Below are 27,935 nucleotides of genomic sequence, written 5' to 3' on the forward strand. Positions count from 1 at the left end.
AGGCTAATTTTATCTAGTCTTACTTAGTTAGCTCTGTATAAATTTACTCTCTAAAGATGAACTTTTCCAGACCATGACCCCTACCCTGGAGACACCTTCTAGGAAAGACCCCCCACACACACACTGCCCACCTGGTGCTTCCGCTAATCCTGAGCCCTGGGGACCCCCACCCTGCGTCAGTCCCTGGACCCTCCCTGCCTGGGCCCCCCACTCCATCTGCCCCTCCCAGCAGCCGAGGCCGCCCACCCCAGTGGAGGGCCTGCTGCACCCCACCCACCTCATGTCCCTGCCCCTCCAGACATCAACGAATGCTTGGAAGAGCCCAACCTCTGCCTCTTTGGCACCTGTACCAACAGCCCCGGGAGCTTCCAGTGCCTCTGTTCGCCTGGCTTTGTCCTGTCTGACAACGGGCACCGTTGCTTTGGTGAGTCTGGGGCCAGGGAGCACACAGGGTTAGGGAAGAGGTGGGAGGTGGGGTGAGGAAGAGCTGGGTCACCCAGAAAGGGGGCTGCAGTTTCTTGTATGTATCTCCAGGAGCCTGGTCCAGTGTGGGCTAGCCTCACCCAGGCTGAGCTGGCCTCTTCTCTCCCAGGTTAGGGCAGCAAGGCAGAGGGCAGGGCAACTCAACAAGTATTTGTTGTTATGGGGGCCAGTGGTGAACCAAACCCCAGCCTATCTGTAAGGACATCTCAGGCCGGTAGTGTTCCAGGGCTAAGGACTGGGAGTCAGTAATGAGGATTTGGAGTCTGAAATCTGGGTCCTCTGGCTTTCTGGAATGAGTCACTTTGCCTCTCCAGGAAAGGAGTTCTGATCCAAGAATAACATGGCTAGGTTTGACCATTCTCCCAGCCTGAGATGACCCCCACAGATGTGAATGTGGGGTGTTGCTGGAAGGGATTCTCAGATTTTCAGCAAAAACCCCAGGACTGACCCTCATTGGCCCAGTGTGGGTCACATGTCCGTCCCTGAACCAATCACCATGGAGTGATTCTGGAGCATTCTGATTGGTCGCTGGTAGGGTCAGGACCACCCTATTCATGAGGACTGGGGTGGCTAGCCCTCCTAGCTTTTCTCTGGGGAATCACCCCACAGACACACGGCAGAGTTTCTGCTTCACCCATTTCGAGGCTGGAAAGTGCTCGGTACCCAAAGCTTTCAACACCACCAAGACCCGGTGCTGTTGCAGCCAGAGGCCCGGCGAGGGCTGGAATGACCCCTGCGAGCTGTGTCCTCAGGAGGGCAGTGGTGAGCGCCCACCCCCGTCCAGTCTCCCCTGACCCTGCCTGCCTGCTCCCATCTGCTCTCCTTCAGCCTTCCCTACACACAGGGGCATCCTGGGGGCTGCACGTGGCCCCAGGCCCTCACCTCCCTTCCCCTCTCGGTGTCCAGCCGCCTTTCAGGAGCTGTGCCCCTTTGGCCACGGGGCAGTCCCAGGCCCAGATGATTCTCGGGAAGGTGAGCCCCTCGCCCACGTGCTAAGAGCCCCCCTGGGCCACCGCAGTCTCCTCTTTTCCCGCCCAGCCCTGTCTGGGCTCTACCCTGGTTCCCAAGTCTCAGGCTCCCTCCTCGTCCCATGGGTAGCCCTGGACCCCACCCCCCTGGAGGGAAGGAAGAGACCCTGAGTGTGGCCAGGGCATGACAGATGCCGTGCCTGCAACCTCCGCTACCTGCAGACGTGAACGAGTGTGCGGAGAACCCTGGCGTCTGTGCTAACGGCCTTTGTGTCAACACCGATGGCTCTTTCCGCTGCGAGTGTCCTTTTGGCTACAGCCTGGACTTCACAGGTGTCAGCTGCGTGGGTGAGTGACCAGCACGCCCCAGCCTGCTTCCCAGGGAAGGAAGGAGCCAGGGAGGGCAGACACCACCCAAGGCAGCACCCTGCTGCTCAGCCACTGTCACTCTCCCCCACCCACTCGTGCTGCTTGCTGTTTATTCACTCATTCATTTATTCATTTACTTATTCATTCACGCATTCGCACACTTTTCATTCATTTACTTGCTCTTCACTCATTCATTCACTCACTCATTTACTCATTCACTTATTCATTTATTCATTGAACACATACTGCATGCCTGCCCTGCGTCCAGTCTATTACGCATTTTTTTTTTTTTTTTTTTTGCGGTACGTGGGCCTCTCACTGTTGTGGCCTCTCCCGTTGCGGAGCACAGGCTCCGGACGCGCAGGCCCAGCGGCCATGGCTCACAGGCCCAGCCGCTCCGTGGCATGTGGGATCCTCCCAGACCGGGGCACGAACCCGCGTCCCCTGCATCGGCAGGCAGACTCTCAACCACTGTGCCACCAGGGAAGCCCCCGTCCAGCCTAAAGGTGCAGCAGATCTGGCCCTATCCACTCTGTAGGAAGTCAGCAGGAGGCAGACAGGATCATGTCAAGGGTGGGAGCCCTCTGCAGGCTCTGACCACCCCCTTACCCCCACCCCAGACACAGACGAGTGCTCTGTCGGACACCCCTGCGGGGAAGGCACCTGCACCAATATCATTGGAGGCTTCGAATGTGCCTGTGCTGATGGCTTTGAGCCTGGTCCCATGATGACCTGTGAGGGTACGACCCTGCCTGCCCAGACCTGGGCTGTGTGATAGGGGTGAGGGGGGCTGGCCTGAGAGAGGGACAGGGGGTCCTGCAGGCAGACCCCACCCAGCCGGCACCTCCACTGACCTCCCCAGACATTGACGAGTGCTCCCTGAATCCCCTGCTCTGCGCCTTCCGCTGCCACAACACTGAGGGTTCCTATGTGTGTACCTGCCCGTCTGGCTATGCCCTGCGAGAGGATGGGGCCATGTGCCGAGGTAGGACCCGTATGGGCAGGCGGGCTATGGGTAGGGCCCTGGGGCTCCCCGTGCCTCGGTCCCGAGAGAAAATGGAGACATAAGACCTCTGCCTCCAAGGGTGGGAATGAGCGATAAGTGATAAAGTGAGGGGAGAGCTGAGGCGAGTGAGGGTGCAATGGGTGCTCTTTTGTGAGCAGTGGTTCTGCTTTTATAGTTATGAAAGGGGGTGCTCGCATCTCCTTGGCTCCCCGATCTAACAGAACAGTGAGTGTGGCTTTCGAGGCGTCTCCAGTTGCGGCTGGACATGCTCTGAGTGGGCCAGCACAGTGGGGACAGCAATTGTGCCCCTGACCCAGGGACATGTGGCAATGTCTGGAGACATTTTTTATTGTCACAGTTGGGTGGGTGGGTGGGTGCTACAGGCATCGAGTGGCCAAGGGTGCTATTCAATATCCTACGGTGTGCAGAAGAGGCTCCCACCACAAAGAATTTTCTAGTCCCAAATGTCCAGTGTCGAGGGTAGAAACCCTGGCCTGTGACTTGGTCCCTCAAGGGCTATTTCAGAGTCAGTGTTCCAGGGACCACAGTGCAGGCCAGACAGATTCACAGACCCTGATGTAAGCAAGGAATGGGGGTGCTGGGGGCAGTTGTGACCGCCCCCCTTGGCTTCCCAGGAGGTCTGGGACGGTCGGGGGAGGAACGGGCGCCTGGCAGTGCTTCAAGGACCTCACTCTGGCCCACCGAGGCCACTGGGGGGTGGGGTCCAGGTCCTCACATCCCGGAGCTGGTCCATGGTGTGTCTGGTCTTCACCGCCATTGGTCTGGGGTTGCCCGCAGATGTGGACGAGTGTGCAGACGGCAAGCAGGACTGCCACACCCGGGGCATGACGTGCAAGAACCTCATCGGCACCTTCACCTGCATCTGCCCCCCGGGCATGCGGCCCCAGCTGGGCTCTGGGGAGGGCTGCACAGGTACAGGAGGGCTTCAGGCATGCAGGGTCTCCCTGCCCCCGACGGATGGGAGAGTTCAAAGCCAGAGGGTGTGGGGGGGCAGACTTTGACCCTGGAGGTGGAGGCCAGCTCGAGGGACTCTGGCCTCCCCCCCGGCCTGCCGCATCCCTCCCGCCTCAGATGACGATGAATGCGATGCCCAGCCCAGCCTGTGTGCCAATGGCCGCTGCGTCAACACCGCAGGCAGCTTCCGCTGTGATTGTGACGAGGGCTTCCAGCCCAGCCCTGACTTCACTGAGTGCCACGGTGAGTGTGGCCAGACCCAGGTACGGGGGACATAGCCACCCAGCATGTGGCACCGCCACCCGGGAGCTCCCCAAGGCGGGGACGGGGCCAGGGCCACCGAGGGGGTCACTGAGCCAATCCGGACACACGTGTCCACCGCACACCCCCAGCTTCCCTTTGTCCCCTCAGTCAAACCCCCTGGAAGATTAGAGCATCTCCCCCCTGCCCTGTCCATCATCACACCCAGGAACCGGCCCTCCCCAGGTTCACCACTTCCTAAGAGCTAAACCTGGAGGGCGACCCAGTGGTACCGTCTGTCCCGGAGACTTGTCTGTCCCTGTCCCCACAGTCCTTGCCGCTCTTCTCCCTTTTTACTCTCCCCCGACCCCGAGCACAGTCTCCACCCCGCAGCTTCAGATCAAGCGTGTGTATCCAGCTGTCTCCTGGACACCCCCATCCCCCATGCACCCCAGGTTCAGCTCAGCATCTTTGCTCCCCAAGCCTCGTCTCAGCGATGCCCTACCTCCCACCCAGACCCCCAAGCCAGCCTCCTGGAGTAACCCAATGTCCTCCTCTCCACTTCCCTGGATGTTACCCCTCGCTCTGTCCCTACTGTCTCTCCTGGACGCCACCACCTTTTGCCTCCACGTTGTCCCTTGTTCTCTCTGCGGCCAGAGGGATGCTGCCCTCTGACCTCAGGAAGCCATCCTCTGCAGCCCAGGGGTACCTCTCCGGTTTGGGGTCTGCAGCTTCCGCCACAGCCCAGCCCCAGCCCCGAGAGGGCATTTAACAGCACTGAGCAGTCACAGCTTGCAAGATGCCACCCCGTGCACGGGCACAGATGCGCCGGAGATGCTGGGAGCCCACGTGTAGACTCTCAACACCGCTGGACGCCACAGGGAAGGGGCACCCAGACAGCTCGTTCCTTCCACCCACCATCCCCACCCGTTCTTTCCAGACACCCGGCAAGGGCCCTGCTTCTCCGAGGTGCTGCAGGCCACGTGCCAGGCTCAGTCCAGTGGCGGCGAGGCGGTCACCAGGGCCGAGTGCTGTTGCGGGGGTGGCCGCGGCTGGGGCCCCCACTGCGAGCTCTGTCCCCTGCCCAGCACTGCCGCCCACAAGGAGCTGTGCCCCCACGGCTCGGGCTACACCGCCGACGGCCGAGGTGGGTGGCGATCTGTTCATGGTTGTGTGTCTGTGCTCCAGCCGGTGTTAGAGTACGTGAGCCAGTGTGTGCATCTCTGTGCTGGCAGGTGTGTGGACCAGCGTGAACCAGAGCCTGTTGGTCGCTCTGCGTGTGTGCGTGAACTTGGGTGGGATAGGGGAGCAGGTGTGTGAGCCAGCGTGTGTGCGTGTGTCCTTTGTTCTGTGTATGCAGGCTCATTAGTGAGCGCATGACTGGTGTGCAATGCTTGTGCGTCCATCTCTGCTTCCATGTATGTGGACGGGGTGCCCTGAGAAGGTGTCGCTGATGAGGCTGTGGTGTGGGTGTGTCCCCACCACGGGGATTCTCAGCGTCCAGCGGAAGGAGTTTCATTCGCCTCAGGGTGGGGTCCACAGGGGCCAGGCCGCCAGCTCTGGGGTGCCGGGAGGGGAAGCAGAGGCTAGCCTTGCCTCCCGGGAGAGGGCTGGTGGGCCCAGGGGAGGCGGCATGCCCTGGTGACCCAGGGGGGACGGCCCCAGCTGAGCCCTGCTTGTCCTCAGACGTGGATGAGTGCCGCGTGCTCGCTCACCTGTGCCCCCATGGCGAGTGCATCAATAACCTTGGCTCCTTCCGCTGCCACTGCCGGTCTGGGTACGCGCCTGACACCACTGCCACAGCCTGCGTGGGTGAGCCCCCTGCCCCACCCCGTGAGCCTCTCCGTGCAGCGCCTGGCACACACCCCCGTGAGAAAACCGAGACCAGAGGCAAAGCATCCTTGTTTCTTCCCTCCACCCCCAGCCCATGTGGACCACTTTCCTCCTGTTATCTGGTGCATCCTAAGTTTTTCAGTCACGTTGTGCAGCAGGTGTTCATCTAAGTCAGGGTCGGCAAATTCCTGCCCAAGGGCTGAGTCCAGCCCTCCGCTTATTTTTGTTAATAAAGTTTTATTGGCACACGGCCACGCCTATTTGTTTCCTTACCCTCTGTGGCTGTTTTCCTGCTACAGAGGCAGGGTTGAGTGGCTGGGATTGAGACTGTCTGGTCCGCCAAGCCAAATATATTTACTCTCTGGCTTTTTACAGAAAACAGACAAACAAACAAAAAAACAGTTCCTTGTGTAAGCCCACAGATTCTGAATAGCTGGGGTCCGGGAAGGAGGCCTCAGCAGGGTGGGGGTGGGGACCCCAGCCCCTGAGCCCCCAGGAATGTCTGACTGACCCTCCTGAGTGCTGCGTCCCCTCTAGATGTGGACGAGTGCAGCCAGGTCCCCACGCCATGTCCCTTCCTCTGCAAAAACACCAAGGGCAGCTTCCTGTGCGCCTGCCCCCGAGGCTACCTGCTGGAGGAGAATGGCAGGATCTGCAGAGGTGACGTCCCTCTCTCCCCACCTATGCACCATGGGGCTCTGTCCCTGTCCCCCACAGGGGCATCTCACACCCTCCCACTGCATGGGGTCGGGTGCCGTCTCCAGGGTGTCTCCCCTGGGAAGCCCCAAGTCCCGGCGGGCCCTGCCCTGAGCCCGCTGGGACCCTGTGTGCTGCAGACGTGGATGAGTGCTCCTCCAGGCAGCACAACTGCCAGTTCTTCTGCGTCAACACCATCGGTGCCTTCACCTGCCGCTGTCCCCCTGGCTTCACCCAGCGCCACCAGGCCTGCTTTGGTGAGTCCCCTTCGGCCCTCGCAGCTGGTGCTTGGCCCCAGCCTTCACCAAATAAGTGGCAAATGCACAGTGTGTGCCAGACATCAGGGACACAGGGGTGATTAGAACAAAGCCCTTGCTCTGTCGCTGCTTACGTCCTGGTGGCAACTGGGACGTCAGTCTCCTTCCTTGCCTTAGGGACCTGGGAGACCACCCTCAGGAGTCTCTCTGACCTTGGCCCAGGACACCTACCCTCACCCTTGACCTGCCGAGTCTCTCTGCAGAGGGCCTCCCCAGGGTGCCCCCAAAAGCCAAGGGGGTCACGCAATCCAACTGTCACTTCTTAGTGTCTTGTGACCTGGGAGAACCAGACCTCCCCCAAGGGCTGAACCTAGACACGGGTGGCTTCTTTCAGGCTCCCACGAATCCACTCAGCCAACACCTACCAGGCAGTGCTCTAGACCAGAGCTCAGCAGACTCCAGCCCCCACGTCAAGCCCGGCCCCCTGCTTGCTTTTGTCAATAAAGTTTTATTGGCACACAGCCATGCCCATTCATTTACGTATTGTCTGTGGCTGCATTTGCTACAACAGCAGAGCCAAGTAATTGCAACAGAGTAAAAAATATTTCCTACCTGGCCCTTTACGGAAGCAGTTTGCCTCGTCCTGTTCTAGACCCTGAGGGCACAGCAATTGAACACAAGGGTCAAGCTTGCTGCCTCATGAACCATCCCTTCTGCCAGGGAATGACTAGAAACAAACATAACAGATTACCACTGTAGCGTGTTAGAAGGTGATGTGGGACATGAAAGAAAGAAAAAGTAGAAAGCAGGGGAAGGCAATCAGGAGGGCTACAATATAATTCTATTTTTTAAGTGAGATATAATTGACGTGTAACATTATATTAGTTTTAGGTGTACAACATAATGACTCGATATTTATGTATATTGCGAAGTGATCACCGCAGTAAGTCTAGTTAACATCCATCATCACATAGTTACAAAATTTTTTTCTTGTGATGAGAACTCTTAATATATACTCTCTTAGCAACTTTGAAACATACAGTACAGTATTATTTTTTTTTCCTTAACAGATTTTTTAATTTAATTTTTATTTTATATTGGGGTATAGTTGATTTACAATGTTGTGTTAGTTTCAGGTGTACAGCAAAGTGAATCAGTAATACATAGACACATACTTATTCTTTTTCAGATTATTTTCCCATATAGGGTTATTACAGAATATTGAGTGGAGTTCCCTGTGCTATACAGTAGGTCTTCGTTGATTATCTATTTTTGTGTGTGTATATGTTAATCCCAAACTCCTAATTCATCCCTCCCCCTCACCTTTCCCCTTTGGTAACCATAAATTAGTTTTCTAAGTCTGTGAGTCTGTTTCTGTTTTGTAAATAAGTTCATTTGTATCATCTTTTTAGATTCCACATATAAGTGATATCATATAATATCTGTCATGCTCTGACTTACTTTGCTTAGTATGATAATCTCTAGGTCCATCCATATTGCTGCAAATGGCATTATCTCATTCAATGCAGTATTATTTATTTATTTATTTATGGCTGCGTTGGGTCTTCATTGCTGTGCACAGGCTTTCTCTAGTTGCAGCGAGCGGGGGCTACTCGTTGTTGCGGTGCACGGGCTTCTCACTGTGGTGGCTTCTCTTTTGTGGAGCACAGGCTCTAGGCGCGCCAGCTTCAGTAGTTGTGGCATGCGGGCTCAGTAGTTGTGGCTCCTGGGCTCTAGAGCTCAGGCTCAGTGGTTGTGGTGCACGGGCTTAGTTGCTCCGTGGCATGTGGGGTCTTCCCAGACCAGGGCTCGAACCCAGTGTCCCCTGCATTGGCAGGCGGATTCTTAACCACTGCGCCACCAGGGAAGCCCTCAATGCAGGAAGCCCTCAATGCAGTATTATACAGCCCTCAAGTCACCATGCTGTACATTACATCCCATGACTTATTTATTTTATAACTGGAAGTTTGTACCTTTGACCACCTTCTTCCCTTGCAATCACCTCCCAGACCCTCCTCTGGCAACCACAAGTCTGTTCTCTGTATCCGTGAGCTTGGCTTTCTTGTTTTGTTTTTAGATTCCACATATAAGTGGGATCACACGGCATTTGTCTTTCTCTGTCTGACTGATTTCCTCTTAGCAAAATACCCACAAGGTCCAACCATGTTATCACAAGTGGCAGGATCGCCTTCTTTTTTATAGCTGAATAATATTCCATTGTACGTATATAACACATTTTCTTTATTCATCCATGTTTGGGTACTTAGATTGTTCCCAGGTCTTGGCTATTCTGAATAATGCTGCAGTGAACATAGGGGTGCAGGTACCTTTTCAAGTTAGTGTTTTCATTTTCTTTGGATAAATACACCCAGAAGTGGAATTGCTAGGTGGGCTGCAGGAAAAATGGCAAGCCTCACTGAAAGGGGAAAGATTTGAAGGAGGTGAAGGAGTGAGCCGTGTGCATATCTGTGGGAGGAGTGAGCATTCCTAGCCACGAAATGACTGGCATTTCTCCTTTTTCTGTACAGTCAAGTTATTTTCCCTCCTTCTTAAGGTGAGCACACTTACTATGGCATTTGTGTGTGTGCAGCTGTATGCGTGTGCACACAGGGGCTTAGAAGCCCCATGTCCCAATGCCTCTTGTACCCAAGAGAGATTCCAGGTTCCCACAGGGCTGTGCCTGGTGTCAAGGATCTCCATACTCAATAAAGAAGATGTGGGCTTCCCTGGTGGCGCAGTGGTTGAGAGTCCGCCTGCCGATGCAGGGGACGCGGGTTCGTGCCCCGGTCCGGGAGGATCCCACATGCCGCGGAGCGGCTGGGCCCGTGAGCCATGGCCGCTGAGCCTGCGCGTCCGGAGCCTGTGCTCCACAACGGGAAAGGCCACAACGGTGAGAGGCCCGCATACCATAAAAAAAATAAAAGAAGAAGAAGATGTGGTATATATACAGTGGAATACTACTCAGTCATAAAAAAGTATGAAATAATGCTATTTGCAGCAACATGGATGGACCAAGAGATTACCATACTAAGTGAAGTAAGTCAGACAAAGACAAATACCATATGATATCACTTATATGTGGACTCTAAAATAGAACACAAATGAACTTATTTACAAAACAGAAATGAACTCACAGACATAGAGAACAGACCTGTGGTTGCCAAGGGGGAGGGGAGGGATGGAGTGGGAGTTTGGGACTAGCAGATACAAACTATTATATGTAGAATGGATAAACAACAAGGTCCTACTGTATAGCGTAGTGAAGTATTGATATATTCAATATCACTCAATAAACCATAATGGAAAAGAATATATTTATGTATAACTGAATCACTTTTGTACACCAGAAACTAACACAACATCGTAAATCAACTATACTTCAATAAAATAAAATTTTAAAACTTAAAAAAAAATCTCCATAGTCAAGGAAGCCTAAATTAGGGTTCCCCCTAGAAATGTAGGGTTCATTCTCCATGACCCCAATCCCAATGCAATTTACCACCGTGGACCATGACCACCATAGCAATGTTGCCTGATAACCAGGCCTGTCTTAGCTCAGGCTGCCATGACAAAATATCATAGACTGGGTGGCTTACAAAACAGACATTGCTCACAGTCTGGAGGCTCTAGGTCCAAGATTAACATGCTAACAGGGTCAGGTTCTGATGAGGGCCTCTTCCTGGCTTGCATACGGCCACCTTCCTCCTGTGTCCTCATGTGGTAGGGAGAGAACAAGAGTAAAGCTCTTTGATGTCTCTTCTTATAAGGGCACCAATCCCATCAGGAGGGCCCCACCCTCATGACCTCTTCTAACCCTAATCACCTCCCAAAGGTCTCGCCTCCTCATACCATCACTCTGGGGGTTAGGGTTTTGGGAATTTGGCAGTGGTGGCATTGGGGGTGGGGCAGGGGGGGACACACACATTCAATCCATAACTCTGGCTGACATCCCACAATTGTCAGGTTTCCATGAGGACAGAGTGCAACAGTTACCCCGGGTCATTTTCCCACAGAGAAGGACAAGGGGTTTTGTTAATCTTTTACTCTTAGGTTGAGCACTGTCCCAGTGCTTCATGTGATTAGGTTAATTTAATGCTCACAAAACACAATGAGGTAGATATTATCATCTCCATGCTACAGCTGACAAAACTGAGGCACAGAGAGGGTAAGTCGGTTGCCCTACGTCACACAGCACTGAGGTGGTAGAGATGAGATTCAAAGTCCTATATGTGCGTGCTCTTAAGTGTTTGTGACAGTTCTGTGAAGTGGGAACCGTTATGGATCTCCTTTCACAGAGAGGGAAACTGAGGCCCAGAGAGTTTAAGATTTGCCTGGGGGACTTCCCTGGCTGTCCAGTGGTTGAGACTCCGCACTTCCAATGCCGGGGCTGTGTGTTCGATCCCTGGTCTGGGAACTAAGATCCCACAAGCTGCATGGTGCAGCCAAAAAATGTGTGTGTGTGTGTGTGTGTGTGTGTGTGTGTGTGTGTGTGTGTGTGTGTATGTAAAAGATTTGCCTGGAACAGTTGATCAGGTGGTAGGCCTGGTATCGTGGTGCCTGACATGAACCCCCTAACCAGCAGGTGGCCCTGCCCGTTCTATGTCCTCTGCAGACAATGACGAGTGCTTGGCCCAGCCTGGCCCGTGTGGCACCCGTGGACACTGCCACAATGCCCCAGGAAGCTTCAGCTGTGAGTGCTATCAAGGCTTCACCCTGGACAGCTCAGGCCACGGCTGCAAAGGTAGAACCGGGCTTTGGGTGGGGTCTAGGCCTTGGGGGTGGTCCTGAGGGCTGCCTGGCAAGCCTTCTCTCCCCTCGACATCTCACAGATGTGGATGAATGTGACAGGCCTCATCGCTGCCAGCACGGCTGCCAGAACGAGCTGGGGGGTTACCGCTGTGGCTGCCCCCAGGGCTTCACCCCACACTCCCAGTGGGGCCAGTGTGTGGGTGAGTAGTGGGGGCTGGGAGGAAGCCGACCCCCCACCAGAATCTGTCCAAAGTGGGCAACTGGGAACCACCCCCATGGCAGGATGTTGTGATAAGCACAAGTACCTCAAGGCCGATGGCTTGGTCTGGAAGGTAGTTAGTTCCCTGCTGCTGGGCAGGCTGGGGAGTTAAGGGTCTGCAGAGTCAGCCTGGCAAAGTGGTGGCCGTTTCTTAGGGAGTGATGGTCTGGAGGGCTCAGTGGAGATTCTGAGATAGTATCTGTGATCACTGGGAAAGGAGTGCTGGGATTGATTAGTGACGTCTGCCATGGATGTGGCAACGGAAGTGGGTGCATGCATGCTGCATCTTTTGTCATAGCTGTTGCAGACACCCTTGGTTTGGGGAACTAGCCTTCTGCCTTCCCTCCGACCTTGCCCACTGCACCCTTCTGTTTGCTGCTCCGGGGCCTCCCAATGACAGCCTCGTCCTCACCACCTCTCTTTGTTCCTCCTCTGCAGTCGGGCTTTCACTCTGTACCCATGTAGGGACCACTCTCCTGCATCCTCTCCATCACCTTTCCTCAGATTTCGCCTTCCACGTCCTCTGCTCTGGGCACCACTGCCTGCCCCTCCTGGACTCTCCACCCACAGCCTCTGTGACTCGGCTTTCCCCTCCCTCCCACTGCCTCGGCACTGCCTTCTCTCCAGCTCATCCTCCTGCCCCTCCTGGTGGGTCCTCAGCTAAGTTCTCCGTCTTTTCCTCTGTCCCTCAGTATTTGTCCCCTGGGGACCCCGCAGACCATTGCCTCTGCTGCCAAGCCCTCTTTCTCAGCCTGCTCCACATTAGTTACTCATTCATTCCTTCTGCGACGGTTTGCCCAGGACCCATGGATACGGAAGTGAGCTGAGATCAGACTCCATCCCTGCCCTCCCATTGTCCAGTCTTCCAGGGGAGACAGGGGTTAATTAGGCCAGTGGTTCTCAACTGGGCACCATTTTGAAGTGTCTTGGAGATAGTTTTTTTTCTTTTTTCTTTTTTTTTGTGGTACGCGGGCCTCTCCCGTTGCGGAGCACAGGCTCCGGACGCGCAGGCTCAGCGGCCATGGCTCACGGGCCCAGCCGCTCCGCGGCATGTGGGATCTTCCCGGACCGGGGCACGAATCCGTGTCCCCTGCATCGGCAGGCGGACTCTCAACCACTGCGCCACCAGGGAAGCCCTCTTGGAGATATTTTTGATGGTCACAACTGGGCACTGGGATTTAGTGGGTGGACACCAGGGATGCTTCTCAACACCCTGCAGTGTGCAGAACGGCCGCCATCACAGAGAATGAAACGGCCCCTAACGAGAATAGTGCCGAGGTGGGGAAACCTTGTTCTAGACCATCCCACCGTTTAACATTCCTGGGAAGTTTTGAGAAATGCTTTAAAGGAGAATTACAGGATGGCGGGGGGTGCTGGGGGGCGGATAAAGGAGTGTAGGGGACAGCAGACCTAGTCCAGAGGCTCACCGGGAGCTTGATGGAGGTTTTGACGTTGGCCTTGGGCTCTGAAGGGGGAACCAGAGTTGCCACGTGGGCACGGGAGGGATGCATGTGGAGGGATCTGGAGATGCGAAGGCTGGCCCCTGCCCCTCCCCCTCTACAGACAAGAACGAGTGTGTCCTGTCACCCGCGGCCTGCGGCAGCGCCTCCTGCCGCAACATGCTGGGCGGCTTCCGCTGCGTCTGCCCCTCCGGCTTTGACTTCAACCAGGCCCTCGGGGGCTGCCAGGACGTGGATGAGTGTGCGGGGCGGGGCGGCCCCTGTAGCTACAGCTGTGCCAACACCCCCGGTGGCTTCCTGTGCGGCTGCCCCCGAGGCTACTTCCGGGCTGGGCAAGGGTGAGGGGCTTGAGCGGGGTGGACACAGACACCCGAACCCTGGGAGTGCGCGCACGCGCACACACACACACACACACACACACACACACACGGGCCTGTGCACACGTTCACGTACATACGTGTGCATGGAGAAATGGATGCAGGGGACTTCCCCGGTGGTCCAGTGGTTAAGACTCTGCGCGCCCACTGCAGGGGCCGTGGGTTTGATCCTGGTTGGGGAACTAAGATCCCACATGCTACACACACTGCATGACCAAAACAGAAACCAACAAAAACAAAAACAAAACAAAAAAGAGAAATGGGTGCAGAGGCCCCGTGGCAGCTGTACCTGTGCAGACACAAGCTCACACCCCACGTGGAGTAATTGTCCTGTGTGTGCTTAGTGCAGGATGCACGCCTCCCTGTAATACATGTGAGTGTGTGTGAGGCTCACACCTGTGCCAGCATGCCCGGGCACCCTCATTCATATATCCCAATGTGCACATGCGTGCAAGCACACGTCAGCATCCAGGGTGCACGCAGGCTCATACACGCATACGCCCCTGGGTACACTCAGGTATATCCTACACCCCTGCACGCACGCAGGTTCACACCTACACCCAGGAAAGCCAAGGGATGCACACACACACATGTAGGCACATGCAAATCCGCACTGGCACCTTGGTACACTCGTAGTTGCCCCCACGGGCAGAGTGGCTCCAAATGGACTGTAGGGGGTGGGAGGATGGTAGGAGAGGTCCCATCAGCCTGCCCTGAACACTTTCCCACCCCTGTCCTGGCTCAGGCACTGTGTCTCTGGCCTGGGCTTCAGCCCTGGACCTCAGGATGCCCCAGATGAGGAGCTGCTCTCACCTGAAGCCTGCTATGAATGCAAGATCAACAGCCAGCCCCCTCGTGACCGGCCACGGCGCAGCCCCCGTGGGGACTATCAGGTGCCATGGGGAATGCACTGGGCATGGGGCACAGTGAGTGGCAGGGACAGCCAGGGAACCGGCCATGGGTAAGAGGACCAGGCTCCAGGTCACAGCTTGTCCCCTAAGTCATGGTGCCTTTCTGGGTCTTCGTGTAGTTCCTCAGCCTGAGGATTCCCCTTGGGGGCTCTCTGGGGGACACAGGCCCCCAAGCACCCCACCTTGCTCCAGATGAGAAGTCAAGCACCTCCCACACAGGCCCTGGGTGTGATGCTTCCCGTGGATCCCTTCCATGGAGCTTCAATGCAAGAAAAATGCCTTGGGCCCCCCAACCCTGCCTGCACCCTGGAACTTGTCGCCTGTCACCTCCTGGCTGGCAGAGCCCTCCCTCAGAGCCCCTCTGGATTTAGCACCAATAGCGCTCAGAGCAGCTAGCTTAACCGCTTCCATCATCCCCTTTCTTCAGACCCTCTGCACCTCTTTCCTGCACCCACAATGCTCCTGGAGCTATGCTCAGGCCTCCTGAGCCCTCCTTGTCTCTCCCCCACCCCACCTGCCATGCTCTCAAGAACAGCAGAGCAGCCCTGTGGTTTAGTCCCTCTGTCCCCTGGGGCCACTCCAGCTATGACCCTGACCCCACCAGGTTGTGCAGGGAGGGCAGTTTTGTCACAAATTCAGTTTGCTTGTCCTACAGCTGAAAAGTCCTTGCGGCCACTGCTGCCTGGTCTTGCCACTATGCCCCAAAGAATATGAAAGCTAACCATTTATTAAGCACCTGCTGGGTACACGTGCTGCTCCAAGCATTCTGCATTCATTCACAACCTCTCAATGTTTACAACAGCCCTGGGAGGTGTAGGTACCACTATCATCCTCATTTTACAGATGGGGAATCTGACGCTCAGAGAGGTTAGGTCACATGCCCAAGTTACAGAACTAAAACCTGGCAGAGCAGGATGGCAGTCATCCCGGGCCCCTCTGCAGCCACCACCTTCTGAGGTCATTACTTTCTGTTATTTCAAGAAAAAAAAAAATCACTGAGCACAGAAGCCATTACCCACATCTGGAACCAAACTCCTTCACTCCATAGATTTTACTGAACACCTACTCTGTGCTGGATTCATAGCAAACAAACAAGAAAATGGAGCAACAGTGAACAACACATAAAACACACAATAAAAAAAAAGTCCCTGTCCCCATAGGACTGATATTCTAATAGAGAGACAGATAAGAAATATGTAAAACACATCATATTTTGTAACACATGATAAATATGATACACGATAAATACTATGGGGAAAAAATGAAGGCAGAAGTGGGAAAGGAATGCTGGGTCTGAGGGGCTCTCAATATTAGATTATCTAAATATGAATGTTCCTTTGCTTTCCTTTTCCTTCTAGTTGTTTCCCCTTTCTGGGAAAAAGAGTGTGTACATATTATTCCCATTGTTACCGTTATTTTTGTAAGCATCACAGGTATAGGGCCCAGTGTCTGTCAGGTTTGCCACTGTGTCACCAGCCCTTGCTACTCAGTAAGAGTGAGTGGAGAGGTTGTCAGGGCTCCTGGCATGGACACAAGCAGATCTGGGCAAAGGCAGGCAGGGTCCTGTGGCTTTGCCTGCAATACCCACGGATTGCCAGCAGGTGTCAGTAAGAGCACATGTCTGAGCAACAGTCCTGGTGAAGGGCTGGGGAACGAATAGTTTTCACTTTCCTGCAACAGCAAAACACTCCATCAGCATGTAAATTAGGCAGAACAAACAGCTCTGCCCAGAGCAAAGGAGAAGAAAGCACAGATAATCTCCTGTGGGATTGGATACATCACCCAGCCCCCGTCAGCCTGCCTTTGAGGTTTGCTGGCTTATTCAGGGCCCTGTCCAGCTGCCAGGATCAGGAAGCATTCTGAGGAGCTCAGATAAAGAGGGGTTTGTCATCTGCACACAGGGGGGGGTCTCAGAGAGCGCAGATGCAGGAAGTGCAGCCAGCCTCCAGGAACTGGATAGCTACTGGGCAGCTCCTTTGTATGGCCCAGCAGCGTCTTGTGTTTCTCTCGCTGTGTCTGGGGCTGGCTCGTGCTGCAAGGCCCTTGGTCATGATTCCAGCCACCCCAGACCACCTTTGAGTGACCTTGGGTGCTTTGGGGCCAGATGCCATCTGACTGCCTCCCAGTCTGGGTATCTGAGGGAAAATTCTCCATTTCCTCCACCAGGTTGGCAGGGATTGAACTAAGGCCCCTCAGTTGAAACAAGGGGTCTGGAGTCAACCTGTGAAAAAGTTTCCTTTCCACCTGGGAACCAGCCTCCACCTCTATCCTCTACTATAGCCCAAGCTGACCATTGGCCTTATGGGTGGGGAGGGCTATACAGGAGTCAAGGGCAGGGAGTGGTCTGTGTTTTCCTCCATTTTAGAGATTGCCTAAAATTCTCCTCTTGGCCCCCTACCCACCGCATTCTGATTTCTCCCAGCCCCTGCCATCATCCACCTGGTCTTTCTCCCCAGGCGAGCCTGGCCAGCCTTGATTCGGAGGCTCCGCTGACCTTGGGCCTGAACCTCTCCCGCCTGAGCCGGGCCGAGCACATCCTAGAGCTGCGGCCGGCGCTGGAGGGTCTGGGGGGCCGCGTCCGCTACATCATTGCCCGTGGCAACGAGCAAGGTTTCTTCCGCATGCATCACCTCCGCGGCCTCAGCTCCCTGCAGCTGGGGCGTCGGAGGCCGGGGCCAGGAACCTACCAGCTGGAGGTGGTGAGCGTGGCTGGGGCCTGGGGCACCCAGCCTGAGGGGTGGCCGGCAGGCCAGGCCTTGCGGCTAAAGGTGCAGCTGCAGCTGCTGTAGTCCAGAGGCACCCACGCCTCACACCTGGCCCCAGGCCCCTCCTGCAGCCCGCTTCCCAGACTCACCACCTGGACACCACCCCCACCCCCCCGCCTCCTTCCACAGGATGTCACTCTGTTTGCTACACCCCTGCCCCACCCCGGGAGACCCTTGACAAGCCCTGGCGTCGATGGGCCCCAGGGTCCCTATGCGGTCCTCCTCTCCAGAGGCGGGAAATACTAGAGCTGGGAGGGATCAATCCCCGGTGGCAGTGGCCGACCAGGTGGAACCCCAAAACTCAGGAAGAGCGAAATGCTATCCTGTGACCTCAAGCGAGCCCAGCCTCTATCCAAGGGACCCCACCATTTGGTGTTTCCTGGAGACAGCAGGCAGCTGCTGTGGCGTGCCCCCTCCACTTCAACAGCCAGGGTCAAGGAGGGCCCTGGGTTTCACTGTATCTGGTCAGTCTCAGGCTTAAACTTCTGCACTGCACGGGGGCTCAGCCCTGGGGGTTGGCGGGACATGGGAACGGGTGGCTAGGGTGGGCCTAGGGCTCGTCCCTCCCAGCAGAAGGGCCCACGGGGCCCCAGCCAGTGTTGCTGACATGCAGCCATGTTCACTCCCACGGGGAGCTGGGCTAGGGTTCTGAGGGTGCTTTTCTATCGGGAGCAGAGACAACAATAAAGTTATTTTGGGTTAAGTCTGTCCCTTGGCAGGTTCTGGCAGTAAGGAGACGCTGCCCTTGGCAGGGCCGGGCAAGGCTCACGTGGCGGGGTAGCAGGAGGCCCCAGGAGGGCAGCAGCTTTGGAAAGGATGCACTTCTGCCTAGGGTTCTGAAGAGGATGTGTGTACGGGAGAGGTGGGTGAAGACCATCCTGCACCTGGGGGTGGGGGACACCATCCCAGGGTGCAGGTAGGTTCTACCAACTTCAGACCTGGGAGTTTGGCACAAAGCCAGGCTGCAAGTGGCAACCATTGGATCCCTTGTGGGTTCACCATTACTGATAATAATGGCTCATGATTCCTGACCCCATACTATGTACCAGGCACCATTCTAAGCATTGTACAATTACTGACCCATTCAGTCCTTGTGACTGAGTCCAAGCTCATACTACTCGCCACACGACAGGCCAGTAAATCGAGAGACGAGTTGTTGGGACAAGGAGTAGCGACTTTATTCGGAAAGCCAGCAAACCGAGAAGGTGGTGGACTCGTGCCCCAAAGAACCATCTTGCCTGAGTTAGAATTCAGGCTTCTTTTATACTAAAAGGGGAGGGAGTAAAGTCAAACCAATTTCCTTGTTCTGGTCAGCTTCTGGAGGGGATGTGTTCATTTCTTCCTGCAGACATTCACAGGTGGGCCTGGCCTGGATGTTTCCTGTGAGCTAAACAAAGGTATTTTAGCTCAGCACTCATTACCTGGGAAGCAGGGTTCCTGGCCCAAGATGGGCCATTATGTATAATTTAAGCTTATAGGCAACATCCCTTTAGTGATTAACTTATAATAGAATATAAAAGCTCTTCCTGGGCTTCCCTGGTGGCGCAGTGGTTGAGAGTCCGCCTGCCGATGCAGGGGACACAGGTTCGTGCCGCGGTCTGGGAGGATCCCACATGCCGCGGAGTGGCTGGGCCCGTGAGCCATGGCCGCTGAGCCTGCGCGTCCGGAGCCTGTGCTCCGCAACGGGAGAGGCCACAACAGTGAGAGGCCCGCGTACCGCAAAAAAAAAAAAAAAAAAAAAAAGTTCTTCCTTACTACATCATCACTATGACCCCATGGAATAGATACTGTTATTCTCATCCCCATTTTACAGATAGGAAAACCGAGGCTCAGAGAGGTTAAATGACTTGGCCGAGGTGACACCAGATTACAGGTAGAAGATCCAGATTCAAAGTTGGGCAGCCATGCCAGTGTCCTGGCTCCAGGTTGGACTGGATCTATTGAATTTGATGGCTGAGCTCAGTGGATGGGATACTCACTGTGTTAACATGTAGCTTGTGCGTGTGCTGTATGTCACAAACGGCAGTGTATTTAGTCCCCACAGACTTGTATGAGGCAGGCAGTGTTATCACCCCTGTTTCACAGCGGGGAAACCGAGGCTCAGAGAGTTTATGGCATCTGCTCTGGGTACCCATACAGTGTAGTGGGGCCTGGAAGTTCCTTTGAGTCTGCACCCTGGCCCCAGGCCCCAGTGCTCAGCACCCCAGGCTGAGAGCACAGATCCTGGGGTGGGAGGGGATCACGTGGGTTTCAACACAGGCTGGGGACTCGCACCCCACAATGAAAGGTGACAGAGACAGGAATGACATCCCACCAATGGTTTATTTAAAAGTTACAGAGAAGCACATCCTGGGAAAGAACTGAAGCTTTGCAAAGACCCAGAGGGACACAGGCAGGTGTGTCCCTACTGGTGGGCAACTATAGTGATGGTTCTTTCCAAGAATCGTTGCCCAGGCAGGTGTGACTCTGGTGCCTGGAGTAGGCACGGGGCTTGAAATAACAGAGCTCCCTTGTTCCAGCTATCTGAGGAGCAGGAGGTAGCAGGGGTGACAGGGAGGGAACTGATGCAGCCTCAGGTGCGGGGTCTGAGATTTGCCCTGAAGCACAGAGGGGCTGGGGCAGCTGAGGCTGCAGGGTGATAACTGTGGCAGACAGAGGTCCAGCCCATCTCGTGCTGGCTGATCCTAGAGAAGTGCGGGCTCATGGTCCTGCAGGAGGGACGGGGCGGATCGGCAGGGGAGGGGGCGCTGGAGTGGAGTCAGGGGCCCTGAAGTTTTCAGTCCACGCACTTGGCGTTTCATTTCAGCACTTGCCGAAGCCCCCTGGGCTGGACGGAGCAGGGTAATAATGAACAGCCCCCTAGGACCCCCCATGCGAATCTGTGGGGCTGACCACAGAGCCAGCCCTCTGTGGTCCTGGAGGTGAGTCCCCTGACCCAGTCCGGGCTGATCAGGAGCCCTCATTCCTCAGCAGTGATGAGGGGAGGAATGGTCACAGGCTCAAGAGTCCTGACCTGGATTAGCTGTTCTCAGGAGGGAGGTTTTCCTGTTGCTGTTTCTGGTGGGACCGCTAAACTTCGACAATGGTAGTGTGGAGTTTCCAGAGCTCAACTTCCTCACCCCAGGATGAGGGGCTGTCAGAGAGAAGGCAAGAGAAATAGATAAGAGCTCCACCAATACCTTTGGATTACGTGGATCCAGCCCAGCCGGATGCCGGCCACTGGGTGGTTATTTGAGCCAATGAGTTTCCCGTTTGCTTGAATTTTCCATCTCTAGCAATTGAAAGTGTCTTGACTAAAAGAGCTGCATGTTCACTCAAGCCTCCCACTCACAAGCCACTGACTCTTCTTGGGGTGCAGGCAGCTGTCAGATGCTGGCCTGCCATCCCCTCCTTTGGGGGTTGAGAAGCTCAGGGGCCCGCAGCAGGGAGGGTCGGCCCCTTAGATGCTGGGCTGGGGTCTCACCCACCCTGGAAGTTTCTCCGGGTGCCGTGGTGGGGCTTTAAATGGGTCTTCTTCCGAGCATCCAGGATCTTCATCCCAATCTGCACCCACCTGGCCCTTGGCTTCCCACACACCATCTTGTTTTTCTGGGGGAAGAAGAATCTGCAGGGATGGGGGTGTAAGCGGGGAGCGAAGTTGCGTGAGAGTCCCCACCCCCTCCCCCATGGTCCCACTCACATCACCGCAGGCAGGTTGCAGCTCCCGCTCACGTCCTGGCGATGGTAACTCTGGGCGTACCGGAGCATGGACCGTCTTGCAGGGCCGTGGTAAGCCAGGCAGCAGTCCTCAAAAGCACCTGCTACCATACAGCCGCCCAGAGGCTCGCATCTCTACACGTGCGTGTGCGGCTGCGCATGCGCTCTTCAGGAACGCCCACAGCCTTGGGCACCCGCGAGCCCGCGCGCACACCACAACCCTCCCATGCCCTGTGGAGGCCCGGGGACAGCCCAGACGGTAAGGAGGCCGTTCGGCTCACCTTTGGTCCTTGATAAGGGGACAGGAAGCGGGAGTTGGAGAGGGCCCCGCAGGCCCCTGCTGGGTAGGGCCCAGGACCACGAAATAAATGGGGGACCAAGGCCATTTCCATTCCTGCTCTGGGGCGGAGGGCAAGGAGGGGGTGCAGCGCCCTGAGAAGGGGAGGGGGGCATGGTTGGACGAGGAGGAGGTGGTGGTGCCAGAAGGTTCTGGAAGAATGAGCAGGTGGAATGAGCAGAGGATGAATTAATGTGGAGACGGTGCTGGGCCTTCAGGGTCCTCTGGGATCCGTCCCTCTGCCCACCCGTGCCTCCAGGGGCCACATCTCAGTTCTGGGAGGGCCGTGGGAAGGGCTTGGAGGCTCCCTCCATCCCCCACCTTGACCCTGAGAGCAAGGGTCAGTGGAGTCAGATGGACCCTGTGTTGCAGTGCCAGGCAGGCAGTTCCCCGGGACTAAGGGCCCCGCTGGCCCCAGGATCAATGGGCCCAGGCTGGGCCTGGCGCCTGAAATGGACTTTTAATAGCAGGACAATAGGAACGAAGCCCAGTCACCTCCTGGGCAAAGGGTAAGGTCTGCTGGGGTCAGGGCTAGGGCCTCTCAGAGCTAATGAGGGGCAGGTGGGTGGGGCCATGGGGCTTCCACCTGGGCAGGGGCCCTGCTTGGCCAGCTGCTGGGGCTCAGCTGCCTCCTCCGGCCCAGCGGGATGCAGAACGCAGCGGCAGAGCTGGGGGACACTGGGGGCAGTCAGAATAACCTTTGGTCACTAATATCACCAAATGCCTAAGCTAGGGAGAGGAGGAGAGGAATTCCCCATTGATAACAGTAATGGTTATCAGTGCTGCTGCCAGGCACTGGGCCAAGAGTTTTGCGGGAATCAGCCCATTGGATCCTCACGTCCCATCTCTGCAACAGGAGTTTGGAGCCCCACTTTGCAGATGAGGAAACTGGGGCTCATAAACGCTGAGCAGCTACTCTCAGCCGGACCGCACAGGTAGCCGGAGTAGGGGAAGCTGAGATGGGGACACATGGTTGTTGGTCTCCCAGGTTCTGATCTCAACCCCTACCCCTGGCTCTGCAGGTTCAGGTCACTGCAGTGTGTCCCTGGGGGTAAGCGGCCCCGCTGCCCGCAGTCCCTGGGCTGGCTGGAGTCCAGAGGGAGGCCTTGGGTCATGGACTGTGGAGGAGGCACCCAGGGGCTCTGAAAGGAGGGGCTGAGGACCATGCACCCCCAAGGAGCTGCACAAATGCTGGGAGTTTGTGCATGCCTGCTGGGGGGAGCTGTCCACCCGAGAGTGAATTCAGTGGTGAAGGGATGGGGGAGGCTTCTGGGGGAGGAGACAGGCACATGGCAGGGGAGGCACAAGAAGGATGGGGAGAGGGGGACTCCAGGGGGGAGGGTAGGTATTGTCTGAGATAGTACCTTGAGCGTGGACAGTGGGAGCCCAGGCACCCACGAAGCAGGCCACCAGGCAGACCAGGAGCCATGGATTCATAGTGCAGGCTGGTCTTCCTCCTCCGGCGCCTTGAGGGTTAACTAGGAAGGGCGGGTAGGTGGTTGATGAGGACCCAACATGGACAGTGGCAGGCACTGGGAGCACCCCCGTCTCGAGCCAGGGCCCTCTGCAAGGGAGGCAGGTGGCATAGGATGGGGACAAGTGTGCTGGAGGGACCTGCTGCTGGTCTTGGGGGGAGGACTCACCAAAGCCAGTGGGGTCCCTGGAGCCGGTATCTGCTGGAGTGGACCTGCCTGCCACGCCAGCAGGCTTCACCCTTTATAGATGGAGCCCCGCCCTGCCGCTCCCTCCCCACCTCCTCTCCCACTCCACCTCCCAGCTTCTCCCTCCCGCCCTGCCCTCCTCTGTTCTCCCCATGTCTTTCTAGCTCCTCTCTCCAATGTCAGGATGCACCTGTTGGAAGTTGGGCGCGAGGGGCAAAAGGACCCAAATCAAAGAGCTGGGCAGAAAACAAATGACACCTTCAACTAAGTACTCGGACGGGGCGGGGGGGGGGAACGGACGGACAGGGATTTGGCTCCTTCAGTGATGAGAGGTGGACGGATGCAGGTGGACAGTCACAGCCTTGACCTCAACGAGCCCCCTTGAAGGCTCACGTGCCCCCTATCCCAGGCCCCTCAGCCAGCACCCCGGCTTTCTCCCTGGAGGGTCCTTTCTCCTCCTTGTCCTGGCCCCTCTCTTGCTGCACCTCTAGGTGGATACTGGCTTCCCAGGGGCAGGACCCAGGCAGCCTAGAGCAGGGGGCAAGCCTCCACCTCTGCTCCCCACTCCCAAGCCGCCTGTTCCCACGGGGCCCTGATTTCACCGCATTTTTCTCTCCTTCCACACAATGGGATGACTTATCGTGTCACAGAAAAGCCTTGTTTTTGAGAACAGGCAAACCCATAGAAATAGAAAGTAAAATCAGTTATTGCCATGGGCTGGGAGGAGGGGAGAATGGGGGGCGGTGAGGGCGAAAGGGAAGGTATGGGTTTCTTTTTGCTCTGAAATTAGATGGTGGTGATGGTCAAGGGACTCTGTGAATATAGTAAACACCACAGAATTGTACACTTTCAATGGGTGATGTTGGCGAAGATAATCAATATTAAGATTAGAAAGGAGTTTGGGGACTTCCCTGGTGGCACAGTGGTTAAGAGTCCACCTGCCAATGCAGGGGACATGGGTTCAATCCCACATGCCACATGCCACGGAGCAACTAAGCCCGTGCGCCAAAACTACTGAGGCCCGCGCGCCCTAGAGCCCGTGCTCCTCAACAAGAGAAGCCACCGCAATGAGAAGCCCGTGCACCACAATGAAGAGTAGCCCCCGCTCGCCACAACTAGAGAAAGCCCGCACGCGGCAACGAAGACCCAATGCAGCCAAAAAAACCCAAATTAATTAATTAATTTTTTAAAAAAGAAAAGAATAGAAAGTTTTATTTGAGCCAAACTGAGGACTAGCCCAGAAGCCCGCTTCCCAGATTACTCTGAGAAACTGCTCCAGAGAAGCAGGGTTTTCAGGGCAGTTTTATATCTTGTCAGAAGAAAGAATATGAAACAAGTCAGGGAGATATTTCTTCAAGGTTTCAGAAAAACAGACCAGCATGTACACAACAAGTCAGTATGACCTTGGCACCTGGAAGGGAGTCTTACATCGAAGGAGGACCAGCCCTGGCATCCCAGGAGGAGGGGCTTTAATCTTTATTTTTAACATGGACATTCTTTACTTCTGGTCAATGTGCCCTTTTCTTTAATAATTGAAGCAGACGGCAGTGCATGTTTGATAGGCCACAAACAGGCTATTTTAGGTAGCATCAAATTCAAGTTAACTTATGTATAAGCCAGAATGGCTTCCCTATATCTCAATATGTAAAAATTTCTTTTATCATGCAACGTATGGAACATGAATTTTCCCCAGTATTACATTGAGAATAATCTCAATAGAACTGTTATTAACGACCACAATAAAGCAATGCTCTGGTTTTGGAAGAAAAGAGGGAGCCCCAGGTAACCACGCAGGCAGGAAGCAAAGCAAAACCCAACTAGAAGTAGTTTCTTTTTCTCCTGGGTTAGCGCGGCCCACCCGGAACAGGGGTGTGGGGATCGGGGTGGTGGGGTGGGGAGCGTCGGGGAAGGGGAAGGGGGTTCTGCAGAGAGCTCGCAGCTGATTGCTTTTAACTTTTTTATTGTCTGCATCCTTAGCTATGGACCACCCTGAGTATTTATGACACTCTGTACCGCTTTCTCATCTCTCGCGCTCCACCAGGAGGCCCTGGCAGGGGGTGGGGCACGCCACCCACTCCCTGGGTCTGGCCGGATGGGTGGGGCTTAGCACAGGGGGCGGGGCCTGATGAAAGGCACTGGGCGCCGGGGCGGGGCTTTCTCTGTGGGGCTTAGGCCAGGGCAGGGCTTACGGGCCCCGCCCCGCCCCTCCACAGCCGTCGAGACTCGGCGGCCCGCCTCGCGGTCCTGTGCCGGTGGCAGTGGCTGCTCCCGGGGTGGGTAAGGCTGGGCCAGGACGCGGCTCCGCGTGGCTGAGGGCGTGGGGACGCGGCGTGGCGGGCTGGGGCCAGCCTCCCCGCTGCGGCCCACTGCCCCTGCCTGCCCCGCCAGCGGTCAGCGGCCAAGACGTGGCGTTACGAAACCTTGGCTGAGGTCCCCCGTGAGCGAGCCCACCTCCCTGCACCTCACAATTTGTCCCACCGGCAGCCTTAACGGGGAGGAAGGGGTGAGAGGAACCAGCACGCGCGCGGGGCAGACAGGGATTGTGCGCTCTTGGACCCGGCTCAGAACCCAGGTGTCCCGGCAGAGGACGGGATGCTTAGGGACTAATGGCTCTGGGTTGAAACCCAGAGTTCGGAGGACCGCAGTTGCTCCACGGTCAGGGCTAAATTGCGAGAGGGGAAGCCTCCATTCCTACAGCTGCTGGAGGCATTAAGGGTAAACTGCTTCCAGCAAGGGGACTCTGTTCTCCGCACGTGTGAACCGGGCACAGAGGACAGAAGCTTCCTCTCGGTCAGCAGCTCAGAGAATGGGGCCGTTGTGCGTGGCCTCCAGCCTGCAGCTGAGCCAGACGCAGGGGCTGACCACACCCTAAGGACTGCAGGGCAGGCTGCAGTGCCCCCGGGGTGGGGGAGGGGTGGGCAAGGGCACAGCTCAGCTCAGGGTGCCTCTAGTGGGTGCACACAGATGGCTGTACTGCAGACTGGGGCAACCAGTGGGCTTGGTGAGGGGAAATTCCAACTACTGCCTTTGGAGTGAGCTCCTCTGGGGCGGACTGAATACCGGCTCCCTCTCATTTCTCTGCTGGAGGAACTTCCCAGGTGCTCAACGGTTGACCCACTTTTACAGAGAAGGAGACCGAGGGTCAGAGAGGCCAAGTCGGACTTCCCTGGCGGTCCAGTGGTTAAGACTCCACACTTCCAATTCAGGGGGTGCGGGTTCGATCCCTGGTCAGGGAACTAAGATCCCACATGCCGTGCGGCACATCCAAAATGAAATAAAATAGAGAGGCCAAGTCATTCCCCCTTCTAACTTTTTATTCTTGGCCAGGAAAATCCGACTTTTATTTCTTAAATATTGTGAAGGAAAGGGGGACAGTCCCCTAATGGGGGAAGGCCATTGAGCAGAGCTCATCAGAAAGGATGCTGAGGAAGCACCACCATCTGAAGTAGGGGTCCTCCTGCAGTTGCTTTTGCATCAAACCCCCCCCCCACCCCAGTGCTGCCTACCACCCTCCTGAACCTATGGTGCCTGCAGGGCCCAGCTCGGGTGGCCTCTGAGAGAAGCAGCTGGAAACCCACCCCCCAACAACTCTACATAGTTGTGCATCTTATGGGGAGCATATCAGACCCTGGGTGCCCTGTCTGCCAGGCCTGGACGTACCCAGCTGCCTTTCACTCTGGTCCTGATGCAGAGTGGTTACCAGGCAACTGGAGGAAGGAGGGAAAATTGGTGTTTTTTGTTTGTTTGTTTGTTTGTTTAAGGATGCCTTGCAAGCCTCTGGCCTGACTTTCAGGGACTTGGTTTCTAGACTGGCCCTGTGGGGCCCATTTCACTGTGTTCCCGATGTGGATGGCCCAGCTGCCTCCTGAAAGGCCGGCCTTGAGGGGCTTCCCTCCCCAGATTGACCAGCTGCCTCTGTGTTCCAGGGGACCTGGAACCAGCACTGTTCGTGGCCTTGGCCTCGGTCCTTGTGCTTCTTCTCCTCCTATGGACACGTGGGGGCTGAGCCAGCTGGGGCCGGGGCAGGGGCAAGGGTGGTGAGCCCTGAGGAGAGGGTCCCATAGGGTTGTGAGTCCCTCTTTGAAGCTACTGAGCTCCACTCACACCCTCCACACAGGTTTTCTGGGCACCTCTTACATACCAGCCACGTGCTAAGTCCTGGGGTGACTGCAGGGAGCAAGGAGATGTGTCCCAGGCATGGAAGTTGACAGTGATGTCACTGATCCTCACCAGATACCTGTTTGAGGCCATTTGTTATCTCATTCATTCAACAGACATGTAGCGCGTGCCTGCTGTATGCCAGGTACGGGGCTGGGTACCAGGGTAAGCAGTGCAGAACACAGGTAGCAAATAGCGAAGCAAGGCATGACAGGGAGATGCCGGGGATGGGTTGGGCTCCTCTGAAGAGAGTGACTTGAGGTGACAGCAAACCCTATGGGATTCATATCTATCGCCACCTGACACGGAAAAAAAGCAATCAGCTGAAGTCCAGAGAGGTTAATTTACCTAAGTAAGCGGGGGGTCAGATTCCAGGTCCAGGTCTGACTCCATTCCACATATACTGCTTGGGTGCTGTATTAAGTGTGTCTTTTTTGGTTTGTTTTCAATGATGTATTTTATTTAACCCTATCCAAGATAACATCATTTTAACATATAATCAAATCAAAATGATTTATGAGATATTTTCCCTTTTAAGTCTTCAAAACGTGGCTTACTGTACATTTCCAGTACGTTTCAAGGGCTAAATAGCCCCACGTGGCTGGTGTCTCTCTTGTTGGAGAATGCATCTCCAGCCACAGGTTAGAGTCAATTCGAAAGCTTACATTGTTTCTTTTTCCTTTTATTTATTTTTCTGTGAATATTTTTATCAATAAGGATAATTAACAATACCAA

General features: G+C 55.7%; 2 protein-coding genes across 2 annotated transcripts in view; one reads left to right on the forward strand and one right to left on the reverse strand.

The window, feature by feature from the left end:
- The window catches only part of FBN3 (fibrillin 3), a 59,691-nt gene extending 41,667 nt beyond the window's left edge, over positions 1-18,024 (forward strand). Inside the window, exons 47-63 of the mRNA XM_033855111.2 lie at positions 299-424; positions 1,093-1,245; positions 1,390-1,455; positions 1,674-1,799; positions 2,441-2,560; positions 2,683-2,805; positions 3,625-3,759; positions 3,919-4,044; positions 4,982-5,188; positions 5,728-5,853; positions 6,412-6,534; positions 6,711-6,827; positions 11,440-11,568; positions 11,657-11,776; positions 13,399-13,633; positions 14,418-14,565; positions 17,040-18,024. Of these exons, the coding sequence (XP_033711002.1) occupies positions 299-424; positions 1,093-1,245; positions 1,390-1,455; positions 1,674-1,799; positions 2,441-2,560; positions 2,683-2,805; positions 3,625-3,759; positions 3,919-4,044; positions 4,982-5,188; positions 5,728-5,853; positions 6,412-6,534; positions 6,711-6,827; positions 11,440-11,568; positions 11,657-11,776; positions 13,399-13,633; positions 14,418-14,565; positions 17,040-17,372 (2,513 nt within the window). The 3' untranslated portion in view covers positions 17,373-18,024. The remainder of the gene's footprint in view (positions 1-298; positions 425-1,092; positions 1,246-1,389; positions 1,456-1,673; positions 1,800-2,440; positions 2,561-2,682; positions 2,806-3,624; positions 3,760-3,918; positions 4,045-4,981; positions 5,189-5,727; positions 5,854-6,411; positions 6,535-6,710; positions 6,828-11,439; positions 11,569-11,656; positions 11,777-13,398; positions 13,634-14,417; positions 14,566-17,039) is intronic.
- A 1,790-nt stretch (positions 18,025-19,814) lies between these two features.
- On the reverse strand, positions 19,815-22,968 carry CCL25 (C-C motif chemokine ligand 25). Its single transcript, XM_033855174.2, has 4 exons — positions 22,746-22,968; positions 21,028-21,145; positions 20,816-20,952; positions 19,815-20,481 (listed from the first exon to the last, which is right to left on the reverse strand). Exons 1-4 carry the CDS (start codon positions 22,816-22,818, stop codon positions 20,348-20,350), a joined length of 462 nt encoding a protein of 153 aa, XP_033711065.1. The 5' UTR covers positions 22,819-22,968; the 3' UTR covers positions 19,815-20,347.
- Between the last annotated feature and the right edge of the window lie 4,967 nt (positions 22,969-27,935).

This window comes from Tursiops truncatus, chromosome 3 (assembly GCF_011762595.2).
Source record: "Tursiops truncatus isolate mTurTru1 chromosome 3, mTurTru1.mat.Y, whole genome shotgun sequence".
NCBI classification, from domain to species: domain Eukaryota; kingdom Metazoa; phylum Chordata; class Mammalia; order Artiodactyla; family Delphinidae; genus Tursiops; species Tursiops truncatus.